This window comes from Capricornis sumatraensis, chromosome 8 (genome assembly GCF_032405125.1).
Source record: "Capricornis sumatraensis isolate serow.1 chromosome 8, serow.2, whole genome shotgun sequence".
Taxonomy (NCBI): domain Eukaryota; kingdom Metazoa; phylum Chordata; class Mammalia; order Artiodactyla; family Bovidae; genus Capricornis; species Capricornis sumatraensis.
In genome coordinates, this window is record NC_091076.1 from 99,826,649 (window position 1) to 99,846,473 (window position 19,825).

The 19,825-nt window shown below is 45.6% G+C and overlaps 1 protein-coding gene across 1 annotated transcript in view; it reads right to left on the bottom strand.

Annotated features, from left to right (window-relative positions):
• The window catches only part of TBCD (tubulin folding cofactor D), a 139,918-nt gene that overhangs the window by 118,371 nt on the left and 1,722 nt on the right, over nt 1-19,825 (bottom strand). Inside the window, exons 3-7 of the mRNA XM_068977499.1 lie at nt 13,324-13,421; nt 12,267-12,368; nt 10,889-11,035; nt 8,919-8,974; nt 589-721 (exon numbers count right to left, since the gene is read on the bottom strand). Coding sequence (XP_068833600.1) covers nt 589-721; nt 8,919-8,974; nt 10,889-11,035; nt 12,267-12,368; nt 13,324-13,421 — 536 coding nt within the window. The remainder of the gene's footprint in view (nt 1-588; nt 722-8,918; nt 8,975-10,888; nt 11,036-12,266; nt 12,369-13,323; nt 13,422-19,825) is intronic.

Consider the following 19,825-nt stretch of genomic DNA (forward strand, 5'->3'; position numbering starts at 1 on the left):
CCACAGGGCCCAGGAAAGTGAGCCATGACCCCAGAGCTTCAGGTGTGGCAGCATCCCCTCCCCTGAAGAATTTAAACTAACCTTTCCTCCCCGTCTACACTAGAAAAAGTACCACCAGACAAGCAAAGGCGGCAGCCAGCAAAGGGTGCGGGTCCGGTCTGCACGTGGTGCGAACACCCAGAGCATCTGAACAAGAACAAATTCCAAATCACCTGGCTTGTTCCCTTCACGCTGGTTCTAACCATTTTCCTCTGTAACATGTCTAAGCAGCAGGAAGCCCGGGGAGGACACTCCCCTGCCTGCCCACTGGCCCTTGCTCTGCTCTGTAGGCACCAGTGCCCCCTGGCGGCGACACACAGCATCACCAGTCCATCCCCTTCACCTGGGCAGAAAGTCGATCGTCAACGTCCCAGGGCCCAGAGCAAAGCAGCAGAGGAAAGAACTCGAGTTGATCATCGTGTCGGGATTCAATGTCTCCTGTGTTCCAGCCACTTCACAATGAAACCAAGGGATTAAACAGGGCTTGTCCCTGCCATTCCCACAACCCCACAGACTGCTGAAGCCCCACTGGGGCAGTGTTCATTTTACCAGGGCCTGCAGCGTCCCGTCCATGGCGATGACCCCCTCGATGGTCTGGAAGGAGGAGCGGGCCAAAGTGCACAGGCTCCAGTCCAGGAAACTCGCCATCTTCTTCTGCTTGACGTCAGGCCGCGTGACAAACCTGCCGGAAGGGAACAGACAGGTAGTGACAGCTCAAACCTGGCCCCGGCTGACAAGAGCCCACCCTTTCCTGGCCTACCACCACTCTCCAATGAAGACCCTGGCCCTCGGGTAGCGATTCCCACCACCACCTCTCTGGAGTCTCACACAGTCCCTCCCCTCCCAGCTCCTGCCTCCCGAGCCCCTGCTCATCCCAAGGCCCCGTGAACCACAGGCCCACCTTCACCCGAGCCCAGCAACGGCCACTCTATGGCCCAACTCGGCAGCCCTTCCCTATGGGACTCCGCACTGCCACCTGCGATCTCCACTCCGCACCTGCCTCAGGACTCGTTCCCCATCCTCTCTGGCTGCTGCAGAGCCCCACGTGGAGCGCCAGCCATGTCCACGGCCCCACTGTTCCCATCACAGGTGCGTGCTCAGCACAGCCCTCCCCACGTGCTGGCACTTGCCCACCCTCTTGCACGCTGGTCTGGGCCAGCAGCCAGCCTCAGGCTCCCACACTGAAGCCTGGGCCCCCTTCGCTCCTCTCCAACCAGCGCACACGCCTGTCCCCTGGCTCCAGGACTGAGGCTGAGCCCCCGTCCTCCAGGGAGCCTGCAGTCTGGGGGCAGAAACACAGGAAGCAGGCAAACAAGAAGGAAAGAGCTGAGGGGAGGATGGGAGGCCCAGGGACAGCATAGGGAGGTGACCTGAGGACCAATACCACGGAAACACGCCAGGTCACACTCGCCCCAGGAGCAGCATTTGGCAAGCCCAGCACCGTCCTCTGCACCCTGCAGGACCCTCTCATCCTGACCAGAAGCCCCCAACCCACCCCCAACAGGCCCCTCTTCTCTCAGCCACCACCGCCCAGCGCTAGAATTATACTGCAGCCACGTGGAAGGTCTCTGGGTCAAAAAAAACAAAGCTGCCATTACTGTCTTCCGCCACCCCCAACAGGGCACACACCCAGAGACACGGTCACCAAGGATTTACCAAACTTTAGGATGCTGGTTACCAAGGAAAACTCACATGCCATACCCTCAAGACGTCTTGTTTCGGTGGGTCTGGGAAAAGGAGTCAAAAATTTCACAAAATCTGCACTTCAGGGGGATCATCTAAAATGGATAATTGGTGATATATACCCATCTCAATGTCCCTGGCCCTGTTTAAAGCCCTTTGATGAGGGGGAGGGTGCGGATAGGATGAGGGCCACACCCATAGTGATCTGATCCTCAGCCTGACCTCCAATCAGCCCACAGGCTGAAGACAACAGCCAGCCGCCAAGCACCATACCACGCCAGCAGGCATGCACCACACCACGTGGGCAGGCGCAGCATTTGCAGTGGGGCAGCCCTCGGGACAGGCAAGGGTACAGGCAGAGTGGCCCACAGGGCCAACAGGCAGCCCGGCTGGGACCCAAAGCCCTATTCAGAGACACAAGTCACGGCGCCGGCCACTCAGGGTCACACTCCCTGCTTCCTCCACCCACTTGCCTGCGGAGTCAGCAGGAGCCCAAGGTTCTGTGCACATCCTGTGGTGGCTGACTTCCACTCCTAGGCAAAATCATACAAGGCAAGTAGCCAAATCACAGTAAAACACCCAGGGCTCCTTTGAAAGATTTAAGCAAGTAGATTTTTTTTTTTCTTACCAAAAGTGTAACGTTGGCAGCAGAGGTCCTAAAGTACAGATAAGCAAAAATGGAAAACATCTACACCACAGATGTAACGCCCAGAAAAAGACCCTTCTGCACACACTGAAAGATCTCTGAATCCTATGCTTCCTTACTTTTTAGGAAAACTTACATCACAACTTACATCCACTGTCAATGTGGAGCCCAGAAAACACATGCGAGTGTTTTCAGAGACCCGCCCCTCCGCCTTTTCCTTCTGTAGAAAGGTAAGCACCAGAGAGTGAGCAGCAAAACCTTCTAACAACAGGACCAGACCTACCAGGGGGACAACGTGCAAAACACTGGTGGGACAGACACACCGCTCACCGGTACTGCTACCACACGGCACCTGGCCCGAGAGTGAAACAGCACAGGTGATGTGATAACCCTATTTTGTGTAAGAACTTATTGTGTGTTTTTAAATTAACAAAGGAAAAGTGAAATGTTCGTAAAATGATGAATTTAGTTACAAGAGGGGAAAAAAATCTGTTATATAACCTATAACAAAAGAAATTCCAAATGGATTAATAATTCTGTATGAAACAATAAAAAGGTAGAAAAATATCAGTCAGTCCACTCGCTCAGTCATGTCCAACTCTTTGTGACCCCAGGGACTGCGGCACGCCAGGCCTCCCTGTCCATCACCAGCTCCCTGAGCTTGCTCAAACTCATGTCCATCCAGTCAGTGATGCCATCCAACCATCTCATCCTGTCGGCGCCTTCTCCTGCCTTCAACCTTTCCCAGCATCAGGGGTTTTTTTCAAATGAGTCAGTTCTTCACATCAGGTGGCCAAAATATTGGAACTTCACCATCAGTCCTTCCAATGAATATTCAGGACTGATTTCCTTTACGATTGACTGGTTTAATCTCCTTGCTGTCCAAGGGACTCTCAAGAGTCTTCTCCAGTACCACAGTTCAAAAGCATCAATTCTTTGGTGCTCAGCTTGCTTTAAGGTCCAACTCTCACATCCATACATGACTACTCAAAGGAAAAACCATAGCTTTGACTAGACAGACCGTTGTCGGTAAAGCAATGTCTCTACTTTTAACATGCTGTCTAGGTTTGTCATAGGTTTTCTTCCAAGAAGCAAGCGTCTTTTAATTTCATGGCTACAGTCACCATCTGCAGTGATTTTGGAGCCCAAGAAAATAAAGTCTCTCACTGTTTCCACTGTTTCCCCATCAGATGCCATGATCTTAGTTCTCTGAATGCTGAGTTTTAAGCCAGCTTTTTCACTCTCCTCTTTCACTTTCATCAAGAGGCTCTTTAGTTCCTCTTCACTTTCTGCCATAAGGGTGGTGTCATCTGCATATTGATTACTGCAGGTTATTGATATTTCTCCTGGCAATCTTGATTTCAGCTTGAGCTTCATCCAGCCTGGCATTTTGCATGATGTACTCTGCATATAAGTAAGGAGCATGACAATATGCAGCCTTGACGCACTCCTTTCTCAATCTGGAACCAGTCTGTTGCTCCATGTCCGGTTCTGTCGCTTCTTGACCCGCAGACAGGTTTCTCAGGAGGCAGGTAAGATGATCTGGTATTCCTATTTCTTTTAAGAATTTTCCACAGTTTGTTGTGATCCACACAGCCAAAGGCTTTAGCCTAGTCAATGAAACAGAAGTAGATGTTTTTCTGGAATACTCTTTGATTTTTCTATGATCTAACGGATGTTGGCAACTTGATCTCTGGTTCCTCTGCCTTTTTTTTTTTTTTTTTTTACTTTATTTTACTTTACAATACTGTATTGGTTTTGCCATACATTGACATGTCCTCTGCCTTTTCTAAGTCCAACTTGAACATCTGGAAGTTCTTGGTTCATATACTGTTGAAGCCTGGCTTGGAGAATTTTGAGCATTACTTTGCCAGCGTGTGAGATGAGTGCAATTGTGCGGTAATTTGAGCATTCTTTGGCATTGCCTTTCTTTGGGACCGGAAAGAAAACTGCCCTTTTCCAGTCCTGTGGCCACTGCTGAGTTTTCCAAATTTGCTGGCATATTGAGTGCAGCACTTTCACAGCATCAGCTTTTAGGATTTGAAATAGCTCAACTGGAATTCCATCACCTCCACTAGCTTTGTTCGTAGTGATAGTTCCTAAGGTCCACTTGACTTTGCATTCCAGAATGTCTGGCTCTAGGTGAGTGATCACACCATTGTGGTTATCTGGGTTATAAAGATCATTTTTGTATAGTTCTTCTGTGTATTCTTGCCACCTCTTCTTAATATCTTTTGCTTCTGTTAGGTCCATACCATTTCTGTACTTTATTGTGCCCACCTTTGCATGAAATGCTTCCTTGGTATCTCTAATTTTCTTAACGAGATCTCTAGTCTTTCCCATTCTATTGTTTTTCTCTCTTTCTTTGCACTGATCACTGAGGAAGGCCTTCTTATCTCTCCTTGCTATTCTTTGGAACTCTGCATTCAGAAGGACATATCTTTCCTTTTCTCCTTTGCCTTTCACTTTGGAATGCAGAGTTCCAAAGAATAGCAAGGGGAAATAAGAAAAATATGATTCTTTGTAAAATCTCTTATGACAGTAAACCTTTAAGCATAAAAGTAAAAAATAAAAGAAAATAGCTACCATGTTGACATTAGAATTAAAAACTTCAGTCCAAAGAAGTAAAGGCTACCATCCAGGATTCCCAGGGGGCTCAATGGTAAAGAATCCGCCTGCCAGTGCAGGAGTGGGTTCAATCCCTGGCACAGCAAGACCCCACGTGCCACGGAGCACCTACGCCTGTGCACCACAGCTACCGAGCCTGTGCTCCAGAGCCCGGGAGCCGCAACTGCTGAGCCCAGGTGCTGCAGCTACTGAAGCCCAAGCACCCGAAAGCCTGCACGCCACAACAAGCGACGCCGCTGCAACAAGCAGCCCACACATGGCAACGAGAGAGTAGTCCCCACTCATGACAGCTAGAGAAAGCCCATGCAGCAACACAGACCCAGCACAACCTTAAATAAACAATAATTTTAAAAAAAAGGTTACCAACCACCTGGAGAAAATATCACACCCTCCTTGAGCTAACAGCCTTCACAGAGAAAGTGCACACTAGCACAGAAAAAGCACCAAGAAACCCACAGATATTAAAAATCGGATTACAACACAGGACGTAAGATGTCTGAAATAAGATTAATGTGTTGAAACTCACCAGTGATCAGTGAAATACAATCTAAACATTAGTAATAAATAAAACAAATGCACAGTGCAACTGGGGGAACAGGGTTGTGCTGTAGGCTGCCTGTGATGGCAGAGATTTTGAAATCTTGCTCCCAAGAGTCACTGGTGTACAGATTCAACAATGTCCTTGTGTCCTGTGACTCAGAAGGCGGCCTCTAGGGGACTATCCTAAGAAAATAATCCGAAATATCAAAATAGGTTTACACCCAAAGCTAGTCAGTACATCACTACTGATAAGAGGAAGACGTGAGGTAGCTGGTTAAGAGTAAAAACAGTGGAATATAAAGGAGCCATTTAATCAGTGGTAATGTGAAATTAAGTGAAAAAACAAGTGTTAATTCAATGAGATTGTGCTATGCAAATTCCATACAGTGACAACACAGAAAAATAAACCAAAAAATACAACACATGTATTGTGTATTATGATTATAAATGGGCGGGGTTTTCCTAATTTTCTATGTTCCAACTTTTCCACATGGAGCATACATTGATTTCATAGTTAGATAAAAACATCTGCTTTTTAAAACTAATATAATCAGGAAGAATAAAGGCATATTTTTCCATTGATGAGTTTCTGTACAATCAGGAAGAATAAAGGCCTATTTTTCCATTGACAAGTTTCTGTAAAGTAACACTCATATCCAAATGTCTTGGCATCAACGTAACAGAGTTACAGAACGCGCAGCCCATGTTTAAAGGTTCTGGTTAATGAAAGGAAACTGATGCAGCTGTAGATGAACTACACATGGTAAGGGGAAGCATTCAAAGCTGATAGGGTAGACAGGCAGCTCCCTCACGGAACTCCAAAAAACAGACGCCAGTGGGTCAAAGGCCACAGATGACCACTCTTCATAGCCAGGGTCTCACTGTAACAGCTCATCAAAGAAAGACAGGTGAGTCAGAGCCCACCTGTGAGGCAGGTTACCTAGAGCAGCTCTAGACCTGAGGTCATCTGCCCTTTCGACGGCTAAAGGAAACTGGGTGTGCACCTACAGCCTAGCTAAATCAGCTGGAGCTCTTTTAACGCGCTAAATAAAAACCCGGCCGCAGCCTTACGAACGCCAGCTCGCCCAACCACTAGATGGCGCAGGAGCAGCCAGTCAGCAGCACACAGGCCACCAGGGGTCTCCGGCTACCACCTTTCTGGAGGACACCTGGAGAAGCATTTAGGGTTTCAGCCCTCCTCGCCCCACAGTGCAGTACTCCACCGGGTCAAGCTCAGCAGAATGCTACCAAATCAGTACTGCTGATAATAAAGACATGATGCTTCATTTAACAAATTTAGCAAACATTTGGGGAAAAGGAGACTTTCAACTTGATCAACCTTTCCAGTAGCTGCATTTAAAACCCCTAGAATGTTCATTCCTCTTCTAGGAATTCATCCCTAAGAATCAATCAGAAATCAAACAATCTATGGCTACCAGAGAAAGGGGTCAGGGAGGGGAACTGGGGAACAGCAGTCAAAAAGGTAAAAATTTCCCGCTATAAGACGAATAAGTACTAGAGATGTAACATGCAACATGATAAATATAATTAATACTGATATATTCATATATGAAAGTTGTTGAGAGTAAAACCTGGGGGGGAGGGGCGATAACGGATAGAGAAAAAAGGAGTTATTATGAGATTATATGAAATTATGTGTGTGAAACTTCTGAAAACTGGGAAGCACTACAGAATATGATAAATCTTTCATTCAATTAAAAAAAAAGAGTAAATCCAAAGTCATCACAAAGAAAGAGTCATCACAGGAAAAAAAACTTTTTTCCTGTATCTTTACTTTTGTATCTACATGAGATGATACCTGATCACTAAGCCTACTGCAATAATCATTTTATGATTTATGTAAGTCAAATCTCCATGCTGTACGCCTTAAACTTGTACAGTGCCATACATCAATTATATCTCAACAAACGTGGAAGGAGAAAATAGAGCCAATCAAAAGGGTACGAAGTTTCATGTTGAGTGTCTGCTGCTGCTGCTAAGTCGCTTCAGTCGTGTCCAACTCTGTGCGACCCCACAGACGGCAGCCCACCAGGCTCCCCCGTCCCTGGGATTCTCCAGGCAAGAACACTGGAGGGGGTTGCCATTTCCTTCTCCAATGCATGCAAGTGAAAAGTGAAAGTGAAGTCGCTCAGTCGTGTCCAACAGCGGTGCTAATTTTACTAACAAAAGGTCTACTCGTGCATGGGGCTAGGCCAGCCTGCCGGCCCCTGGAACAAACCTGCATTTCCCCTGCGCCGGTGCCAGGGATCAACACGCCCACCAACAGTGGAGAACAGAAGACCCAGCAGTTACATCTCTGGGGATGACAGTACATGTGAGTCTTATTCTGCACTTCTTTTTAATCTTCCAAAACACACATGATTACTTTCACAGTTAGAAAGAAACCCATGCTTTTTCATTCCTTGTCAAAACCATGAGAGAGCTCTGTCGCTGACTTTCTCCTCACCCAGGGGAGGTATATCAGACATGCTTCCTTCTTCACTCCTAAAATCAGCCTCTTGAATTCAGGCTCTGCCCAATGGTTTAGCAAGTACTTCCACAAATACTTCCTTCAGTGTCCCTAAATGCCCCATAAATCAAGCATGTCTCTTCCCACCTTGCACAAGATCACGGCTACACACCTAAGACAAGGTGACTCTGAAGTGTTGCCACAATCAAGACATCCAAAAGCTCTTACAGCCAGTTTTCAACTTTCATAAACATGGAGAGGGGATAAAAGTCAAATTGTTTAACTCGTTTACACTCTACACATACTTTAAATCACATCATACAAAAGATTTGCTTTCTTCCATTCTCATATTCCATGAAACAAGTTACTCAGTTTTCATACCCATCTTTGGCACCTTTTTTTTATTTTTGAGACTTCTCAGGCCCTGCTGCCTGGGTCGTCTTACTCAGCTCATCAGAAAAATCCATCTGTGCCTGCTTCAGGCACAGACTGTTTTTAGTTAACATGCGATGTTTGGGGATTTTTATCCCCAGCCACAATGACGCAATCACGGCCCATGATCTCCACAAACCAGTGTGGACTGCTCTCTAAGTGACTTCCAAAGGCTCTTTTAACTGACACCCTGCTGGAGGAGAGATCTGGCCCCATAAAACTGCCACACTTGTTCAAAATCTGCGCTCTCTTGATGGGCCCACGAGCCACTAACCTGGCATCAGGTAACCCTGAGCCCCTAACCAGCACTGACGGGGGCCACATCAGGGTCAGGTTCCCTTTACCAGTGCTGGGTTCCCTCAGGGAAAGCAGCACAGTCCTCGGACAGCAAAGATTCCCCAGGACTTGCAACCAAGTGCCCTCTCTGATGACAACAGAGAGACAGGTAACAGATGGCAAATTGACTCAGAAAGCACTTACTTGGACACGAGGACAGCAGCTGCGTCTCGGGCCTTGTCACTGACGACCAGGTAAGACTACAGGGAAGGGTAAAAGGACAGGCATCATTACACACGTGATATAAACATCAGGGACCCGCTCGGCCGCCTGGGCCCTCACTCAGCAGATCCACACTGCTCAGGGTGCAGGCTCAGCGGCAGAGGCCAGACACTCTGAAGCTGCACGAACCACTCATGAACATGAGCTCAGGGCTGCAGCTGCCACACGTGTGCTCACTCTCAGGGGAGAGCCCAATCCGCACGCAGCGTGTGGCCACACTCCTTGAAACGTACATTCGCAAAAGTGGCTGAAAAATGAGGCACGTGTGTTGCTACCCGGAGTGTGCATGGAACAGGCCTAGGGCTGCCAGCACCATGGCATTCAGAAGAGCCGGGAAGCCCGGCTCAAGCACGGGAAGGCTGCAGTTTAACGCAGTGACTCTGACACCTCTAAGAGGCTTCCAATTCTCAACCGCTTCCCAAATAAAATACTTATAAGATCTTTCTTCTGAAGGACAAATCTCTAGAAACTGGGCCTCTCCTTGGGCAATCCCACTTAGGAGACAAGCACCCAGAGGGTAACCAAACTCAGCTAGAAACAAACCACCCATCTAGAAAAGACTATTAATATTTTAGAAATAAAGATACAGTGGTGCACCTTTTCCCTTAACGACTCTGAGGGAGACGTCTACTTACTGACGTGAGGCATTCAGACCAAACTGCTCCAGGGAAAAGCAGGTCCCAGAGCAGCAGGACACCCGGGGCCGTGTACATGTGGGCCACATGGAGCAGGCTGGCAGCCAAACCCCTGGATTCAAATGTGGATCCACCATGTAGGAGAAAAGACAGCTGGCAAAGGCATTTATTTTTATACATGTTGCCTCCTCAGTAAAATGAGGATAAACAACAGCGAACTGTCTCATTAAGCAGGATGAAAGGAGTTAATGTATCAAAAGCCTCTTAGAAGAATGTCTGGTGCAGAGCAGGCACCCAGAGCAGCTTAGTTTAAGTGTGGCAGGCATCCTGCCCTCCAGTGCCCACACCCTGTGTAATCCCTCCCATGTGGGCTGGACACAATGACTTGCTTCTAACCAAGAGAATTTGGCAGGAGGTAGGATGTCACATCCATGATGTGACCTCTGCCTTGCTACAGACCCTGCCCCTTGCTGCTTTTTCACAGAGTAAGCCACCACTGTTGTGGGGGGGGCGGCTGCATGCCAAACAGCCAGCAAAGCACTGAAGCCCTCAGCCAACACCCTCAAGATCTGACGCCTGCCAACAACCATGAGAGCTTGGAAGCAGACCTGTCCTAGGCGAGCTCAGCCCGCAGCCTGGAAAGACCTTGAGAGAGAGGGCCCAGTGACGCCACAGCCAGATTTCCTAATTCACAGAAACCGTGAGATGATGAATGTGTGCTGTGTTAAGTCATTCAAGTTCAGGGCCATATTTTCCACAGCAGAATATACAAAAACCTAAATCTATACACACAATGCATGCATCAGGAGAACCTTGAAGAAAAAAAAAAATACAAGTGTCATCTCTCAACACCAGTAGCCGAGAGATTTCACTTCAATATTTTTCCTGCTTTTCTTTACTTTCTGATTTTCCTGTGATGATCATGTACTATTTACATAGTGCTAAAAATTAAAAGTTAGATTTTAAATGGACCTTTAATTTCTCTTATCACTGCCCCCTGAAACCCCTTTTATGCTACCATCAGAGTATCTGTATTATCTACAGAGAAATGAGATTTGCTGAAATAATTCATCCTGATCCCTATAAGAATTATCAGCTTCATGTTAAGTTATAAAATGGAATTCCACCTCACTGAAAAAGAGTAACAACAGCGGAAGAAATATCCAAGCGTCACAAGTGTACCTATTCAGCCCCAGCTGCAGGATGGCACGAGAAAGGACACTGGTCAGCGGCTCATTACTGCAGGGCCACACTCACCTCCGCTACCTGGAGGATACGGTCCATGGTGGACACTCGCTCTTGCCCAGGCTGAGAGAGGAGGTTTCCGTCGAGACGGGAAAAATCAAACGGGATCAGGCAGGTCACAGAGAGCCAGAGAAGCAGCATGTAGCGGGTCTCCCAGGTCTACGGGGCCGAGACAGAGCGAAATGATTCCTGTGTGGAGGGCATCCACGCGGTCCCACCGCCCCTCCCGCTCAGCGCCCACCCAGGACTGCAAACACACAATGCTCTACCACACGACCTCTGGCACGCAGCCTGGCTGCTACCTTGGCAGGCAAGAGAAACAGCAAAACGAACAAACAAAAATCATCAACATGTCGGTGCAACGGCTTCTTATCCCTGGCACCCTTCAGCGTGCTATCAGCATGTCAAGAAAAATGGAAAACAGAGTAAAAGATTAAAAAAACAGAAGCCTTAAGAGTAAAGAAAAAAATGCTCAACTTCTTGCCACAGAGGAGTCAACAAAACAAGATTCCGCTTTGGCTCCAGACTCCCTATCGGAGGCATGAGAAACAGAGGAAAGCAGGCCACACACAACGGCAAGACAATTTCCTGAGTTTGAAGTTACAACCCATGTGCCCTTCTGAATGAGTCCTGCGCCCAAGCGCCCTCTGCAGCACACACAACTGCAAGGCTGGCCATCGGCAGCCATCTGGGGGCCTGACCTGTGGGAACATTCCCACTGCCTCCTAACTGATGAGGCTCACTCTGTGCTCAGACCGCTGGCACACACCATGTGGCTTATGCTGAACACCTGTTCGCCTTCCGTGTTTTCATAGGTACCTGGCAGAGTACCCACATGACCAGCCTCCTAGAAATCGTGGGTGCTGGCCCCTGTGATATTCCTGTTGGACACCTCATGTGTTCTCACAGCTTGGTGCTGTGGGAAATCACAAGTGCCTTGGGTGACCCAATGGAGAGAAGACTGGAAGCTGATGCCTGGTTTCCTCTGGACTTCACCCCATATGCCTTCTCATTCTGCTGATTTTGTTGGAGTAAGTCATAGGAGGATAACTAGATGCCAATTCTTGTAGTGGTCCTAGGGGATCACTAAACTTGGAGTGGTCTTGGGGACCCCCAACATAGTTCTATTTTAAGTTAAAAAAATTTTGGATAATAATATAGTTATCATCACACTATATTCAGGTATAGTTTTCTTTATAAAGGGCATTTTGAAAAGAAAATAATTTAAAGCAACATACATTAAGAGAAAATCAAAGGAACAAATGAAAAAGAAGGAATGGCATAAAATAACACAAGGTAAAATTGAAGGAAACAGGAAAGGAACCTGCCAGTGTAGAAGCAGGCAAACCAAGGAATCAGCAAGGAGTGGGGAGAGGAAAGGGGCGCTTACTTCATGGTCTTTAGGATTCTGATTTGTAAACATGTCTAAAACAGGGTGCACATCAGCCACTTCATGCGGAAATAAACGAAGGAATGTTTTATATCCTCGAACCTATCAAATAAAAAGATCCTGAATTAAATAACTAGAAAATACAGAAAGTAGCAAGATTATTTCTCTATTATCAAAAATCACCACCTATGCCACCCAACGATCAAATTACATATTACAGTGATACAACTTAGTAAGACTAAACAATAAGAAAGCCACCTTTCCTTCTTGAATCATTTCAGAAATGTGTTCTGTCCCAATTTGACCAACCAATCTTGGCTCATCAGAAATACAGGTATGTTACAAACTAACAAGTTCTACTTCTACCTTGATTATCAGGAATAAGTCCTCAAGAACCCAAAAGGTCCCAAATTCATTAAGGCTTCCGTGAAACGCGGCGCTACACCTTCAGGAGACCCTACATTCAACCAACCGAGGGCAAGCAGTGTGCACGCAGGCCTCTCTCCGCCACACTGCAGGCCCCACAGAGGCAAAACCCCAGCCGGGAGGGCCGAGTCTCTCCCATGGTGCATCTACAGGCCAGCACACATATCACCTGGGAGCCTGCAAAAATGCAGAGTATCAGGCCTCATCCCAGACCCACTTAACTAGGAATCTGCATCCCACGAGATCTCCAAAAAGCCATCTGCACATTCATGTCTGAGAAGCATTTCTGCTTCCAAGTTTGTTCGGCTTCTCCTCGTAGGAAACTTTTCTCACCCACATATATATACATGTATGTATGTGTACATATACCCTCTCCCACCCTTTCTGGTTAGCTGATGGCTGATCCATTCAAGTGCAAGATGATGAAAACAATGCTGAAAAATGCTGTTGCAGCCAAAGGACCCCCTGGGTCGCTAACAACTGATCCCCAGCACATGGTAAAAAGAGAAACGATGAAACCCACAACTTTTGTGTGAGAAACATCTTTCCTGGTTACATTTTGGAAAGTACCTCTGGACCAAGTTTATCAAGAAAGTGTTTTGCCAGCTACAATGTGCTATCTAAATATTACCTTGGAGATGATGTAAAGAAATTTAAAAGCCAGATGTACAAGGTCTGCAGGAGATGTCTTGTTTTGCACAAATTCCAACAACAAGTTCAACATCCATTCTAGGGAAAAACAAACATAAAACATTTGCTATTAAATTAAACATCAACATGACATTAAAACAAAATGCCAAAGAAAAAAGAGCTATTTAGATATATCAGAATAGTTTAATATTAGTAAATCTCTTTAATCCAAGTATCAACAGAGCAAAAGAAAAGGTTTCATCTTCAGTTTCCAAAAGGGAATTAGAATTAACATAACATTCACTCCTGCTTTTAAAATGTAGAGAAAATATTATTTATTATTACTCTGTCTTAAATCAATATCTAATACCATGCTTTACAGAAGACACCTCTACAACTACTATGTTTAGAACAATCTGGCTCTAAACAACAAATAAGACAGAAAAAAAGGATTAAAAGGATTTCCACTTCCAGTTATAAAGGAATAACTGATATGGATCTTACCACCACCAACAATTAGACAACCCAACAATTGTACCAGGTCGGCCAAAAAGTTCCTTTGGTTTTCAAGTAAAAATAAAAGACATATTTTCATTTTCACCAAGGATTTTATCAAATAACATATTTACCATTTTGTTCCACTACATTTTGCCATGTTTCAGGCAACTTCATAATTTCATCTTCCCAAAACTCTTTTATCTTTTTAAGCAAATAACTGTTCCAGGTGCCTTTTACAGCCTTCCAGGGAATTTGAAATCTTTTCCATCAGGAGAATTCAGTAAAGACCTTTGAAATAAACAGAAATCCAAAGGTGCAATGTTGAGGCTTCCCTGGTGGCTTAGCAGTAAAGAATCTGAGTGCCAATGCAGGAGACACAGGTTCGATCTCTGATCCAGGAAGATCCCACAATCCACGGAGTAGCTAACCCGTATGCCACAACTACTGAGCCTGTGCTCTCGAGCGAGATCCGCAACTACTGAAGCCCATGTGCCCTAGAGCCCATGCCCCACAGCAACAGAAGCCACTGAAATGAGAAGCCCACGCTCTGCACCTAGAGAAAAGCCTGCGCAGCAACAGAGACCCAGCACAAGTCAAAAATAAATTTTTTTTTTTCCCCAAAAAAAGGTGCAGTGTCTCTTGAATATGGCGGATGCATTAGAACAGCCAAGCTCTAACGGTTTTTGCCAGATCATCAAAGAAACATGCAACCTTGTGTTATCCTGATGGAAGATTATGTGTTTTCTGCTGACTAATTCCAGATGCTTTTCTTCCAATGCTGCTGTAGGTCTAACTGGGAGCAGTACTTGTTAGAATTAACTGTTTGGTTTTCCAGAAGAAGCTCATTAAGAGAGGACTCCCTTCCAATCCCACCACAAATACAGCATCACCTCCTTTGGATGAAGACCGGCCTTTCGTGTGGTTCATTCAGTTCACTTGCCCCATAATCTCTTTTGTTCCACATTACTGTATAGTATCCACTTCACTGCCCATCACAATTTGTTTTTAAAAACAGAACCCTTTCATGATGTTTCAGTAGAGCATCACATGCAGAAATATGGTCAAGAAAAAGTTTTTTCGCAGCTTATGTGGGACCCAAACAAAGCAATAACATAACCAAGCTGGTACAAATGATTTTTTTTTTAACATTGTAGATTATTTAATAAGAAAATAAGTGCAAATGATTTTCAACGCTTGATTTGGATATTCTGATTATGTAGGCTGTCTCCTGCATGGTATAACGCTGACTGTTCTCAATTAATGTCTCAATTTGATTGCTATCAACTTCAACTGGTCTACCTGCCCACAGAGCACTGTCCAGTGAGAAATCTCCAGCATGGGGCTTTGCAAACCATTTCTGACAGATCATTCACAGTCCCTTCTCCATACACTGCCCAAACCTTTTGTTTTATCTCCACCATGTACCTTTCTTGAAATAATAAAGCATACTTTGCCAAAAACGTTGTTTTTCTTCCATCTTCATTATTAAAATGGCTATATAAAAACTCACCAATTTTGATAAAAAAATTTTTTTAATGGATGCTGACATGACAGCTGTCACAATATAATCTAACAGAACTGTTTCAAATGAAGTTAAAGACAACCAAGCACTACTAGAGCCCACTTATGGAAAAAAAACAAATGAACTTTTTGGACAACTCAGTATTTTCAGGCACTGGGACGACAGCGACTTGTAACCAACCAACCGGACTCTACAGCTGCCCAAGCTGTCCGCTAGAAAATAATTTTTAGAACCCACTGCAGAGAAGGGGGACTCAAGCAGAGCAGAAGCTGCTTTAGCTGAAATTTGCAGGGCAACATGCCAGAAGAAGCTAAGCAGAAAATGAGCTCTGGAAGTCTGAAAGGTCTCCTCAAACCTCTGGCTGAATCTTCACATGCACAGTGGCTAGAGTCCACTAGGCTGGGTAAGAACTGCCAGGAAGCTCTAAGGCAGAGCTCCCATAGCCCATACAGGGCTGACATTCAAACTCCATCGGGGCAGAGTGCAGAATCTTTGTTGAACACCCAGAGCCACCAGCAGACATTCCAGAAAATTCTTTACTTAGTAGTAAGACTAAATTAGAGAAAACCTAGAGAAAAAGCTACATCTGCCTTAACAACGCTTAAAAAGGATTGAAAGGATATACATGATATGCAATTAACTAAACTGTCTGCTAAACTTCACTCTTTAAAGACAAAAACCTTAAAGCCACCCAACATAAAAATCACAGTGTCAATCATTCACTCAAAAGTTACTAGACATACAATAAAAAAGGACAAAATAATGCCATTTGCTGAAATATGGATGGACCTAGAGATTGTCACATTGAGTGAAGTCAGAGAAACAAATATATGATATCCCTTATATGCGGAATCTAAAAAGAAATAATATAAATGAAATAATTTACAAAACAGAAATAGACTCACAGACTTAGAAAAGGAACTTACTGTTAGCAGGGAGGGAAGGGTAGGGGGAAGGGACAGTTAGGGAGCTTGAGACATCCACATGTACATATTGCCATACTTAAGATGGATAACCAGGACTTTCCTGGTGGCCCAGTGCTTAAGAATCTGCCTTGCAAAGCAGGAGACGCGGGTTAAGACCTAAGGGGCTATAACCAAGACCTGACACAGCCAAATAAATGGATAATCAAAAGGACCTACTGTACAACACAGGGAAATCTGTTCAATGTTATGTGGCAGCCTGGATGGGAGGGGAGACTGGGGGAGAATGGATACATTATACATATGGCTGCCTTGCTGGCACCTGAAACTATCACAAGTTGTTAACTGGCTACACCCACAAAGTTTCAAAAATAACCACCTTCCATAAGTATTACCAGGCTATTGTGATGATTAAACTGAAGCATTAAAAATCATTTAGAACAAGATAAATACATTAAGAGTAAATGAGTATGAATGAGCAATTCACAAAGGGGAAAAATATTGTGCATATGTAACAATAAATGTTAAAAAAATTCGTCCTCACTAGGAAACAACAAAATGCAAAATAAAAGCACATGATGCCTTTACCCCCTTTAATAGGTTAACTTTACGTTGGTAAAGATTTCAAATAGTCAAATCTCATCTTGGCAATGATATATACTGTTGATAAAAACATAAGGTGAATTTGAAGTTAAGTATCAAAAGCCCGAACTGACTGATCAAACCAGTTAATGCTAAAGGAAATATTCATTAGAAGGACTGATGCTGAAACTGAAGCTCCAATACTCTGGCCACCTGGTGTGAAGAGCTGACTCACTGGAAAAGACCCTGATGCTGGGAAGGACTGAAGGCAGGAAAAGGGGGCAAAGGGGATGAGATGGTTGGATGGCAACACTGACTCAATGGACATGAGTCTGAGCCAACTCCAGGAGACAATGAAGGACAGGGAAGCCTGGTGTGCTTCAGTCCACGGGGGTCACAAAGAGTCGGATGGGACTGAACAACAAATCAGAAGCACAGCACTTCCACTTTTAGAGTTCCTGAAACTCTAAATTGTGCAGAGGTGCATGGATGTTTAGGCTACTTGGAAGAGTACAAAACTGGACAAAGCAGGAGTCCACACACATCTGCTTCCTCTTTCTCCTAAGAGCCAGTAAAATAAAAGCACAGCTGCACAAAACGGAAAGTCCTAACCAATGGCAAGAATGGGAGAGAGCAGATGTAAAGACTTCTGAGGAAAAGCCAGCTCCAAATTAAACAGGCAGAGAAGCCCACTTTATAGACGCCCAAATGCAGAACCAAGGAGAGCCCAGAGTCAGGAGGCATGGTGTAGCCCAAGGTGGGGAAGGGCCTGCAATCATTAGCCCCAGACACACTCCACTGGAACCAAGCTCTGAGCCAACCCCTAAGGAAAATGAAGGGCTCTCCGGAGAAGAAAAGAGCGCCCCAGATAAAGGCCTTCATTCTGGCATCTGGAGCATCCTCAATGTGATAGAGAATTCTCAACCAACCCAACGGCTCTAAGAGAAAATCTGTTCATCGACTCGTCATACTGCCCCACAAGGAGCTGCCTATCAGAATCCCGTTCAGGAAAAGCCCAGATGAAAATGCTCCAACCTACAAAACAGAAGCAGAGGAGCCCTTGTCTGCATCCATTTGGTCTGAACCAGCAAGATGAAAAGATCAAATTACAAGGAAAACCTGACCCCAGAGGAAAATGGAGAACCTGGGGACCAGCAGAGATAAATCAACAGAGAAAAAAATCCACAAGGAAGAGAAGAAACAGCAGCCAAGACACTTCAGCATGATGCCCAAGCCACCCACGGAAAGCGCAGCAGCAGCTCCTGTGCCACAGCTTGAGGCCAGAGGCCTGAGGTGCCAGGGACAGCCCAGGACAGAACGGAGGTGGGGCTGAAAACAGGAGGAGTGGTCCAAGGTCTCCAGACCACAGCCCTGTGCCAATCCAGGCAGAAAACTAAAGGCTTACTCAAGAGTGGAGAATCCTATAGCCACTGGCCACATCTGGGCTTGTTTTTTTTTAACTTTAATCAATTTTAAAATTCAAAGAAGAAAGCAAAAAATAAGATGAAATAAGATTAAATTCAGTACGAGCCATATTCCAAGTGCTCAACAGCCACATGTACCTAGTGGTGACCTTACCAGACAGACAGCACAGATCCAGAACATTCCATCATGACACAAAGCTCTCCTGGACAGAGGTATCCCAAAGACAGTAGGCTGAAGGGCTTAGGGCTGGAAGCCAGCCTCGGTGCCTGACTCAAAAGGGAATTCTGGGTTAGGAAGCCCACTACAGGACCCTCCCCATGGGGCCATGGGACTCCCCTCCCCACGGGGGGCCGAGGGACACAGCAGCCAGGCATGTGCTCCCCAGGGAGGAAAACCTGACCAGTAAGACAACTGTGAAATACACCCAACCAGGGACAAGCACTCTTAGAAAGTAAAAATGATTGTAAAAATAATTCAAGAACAGCTTCTATGTGCAAAAACAAAGATCTGAAAGTAGGACTATAAAGGAAAAAGCTTAGGGACCCACAGGATCACTCCTAGAAATTCAATACCCAGTTCACAGGCACACCAGAAGGCAGGGCAGAGAAGCGATCAAAAACACACCAGAAGCAAAGCCCCCTAAAAGATTCAAGTCTTTAGCGTAAAATTGTCCAGCTAATGCCTAACATAAGAAGAGAATGGGATTGTGGACACAGAGGGGGAAGGGGAGGGTGGGACGAATTTAGACAGGAGCACTGATACATATGTTGCTGCTGCTAAGTCGCTTCAGTCGTGTCCAACTCTGTGCAACCCCACAGACGGCAGCCCACCAGGCTCCTCCGCCCATGGGATTTTCCAGGCAAGAGTACTGGAGTGGGGTGCCATTGCCTTCTCCATATATATGCTACCATGCGTAAAACAGACAGCTAGGGGCATGCTGCTGTGTAATACAGGGAACCCAGCCCAGCACTCTGTGATGACCTAGAGAGGTGGAATGGGGGAGGCAAGGTGAGACAGAGGCTCAAGAGGAAAGGGATAGATGCATACACTTATGGCTAATTCATGTTGGTGTACAGCAGAAACGAATACAGCTTTATAAAGCAATTATCCTCCATTTTTAAAAAAATTTAATAAAAACACTTAAGAAAACAAACAAACAAAAAAGGCCAAGAGTGAGTCATACCCTCCTAAAATACCAAGCTCCAGAAACTTTCCAAGGCAAAAAAGGCTCCTGAGAAAGAAACTCAGACATGGACTTGGCATAACTGGATGAGAGACTATGGACCTATGCCCTCCATCCCCATGCAGCCAAACAGGCATGAAATGCATTTATTCTGCCCAAGACAGCACAGAGTTCAGAATGCTGACCTTCCACAAAACCTGCTGGTTACTTAGAAAAATCAACACACACAGCACCAGCTCACTTTTTAAAAGGCACCTGTGTGCACACTGAGGCTAACTGTTGGTGCCTCTCTGGTGATCTGAGATCTCCACAGCCCGGCGGGCAGGCAGCACTGATGATCCCACATCACAAGTGAGGAAACTCAGGCATA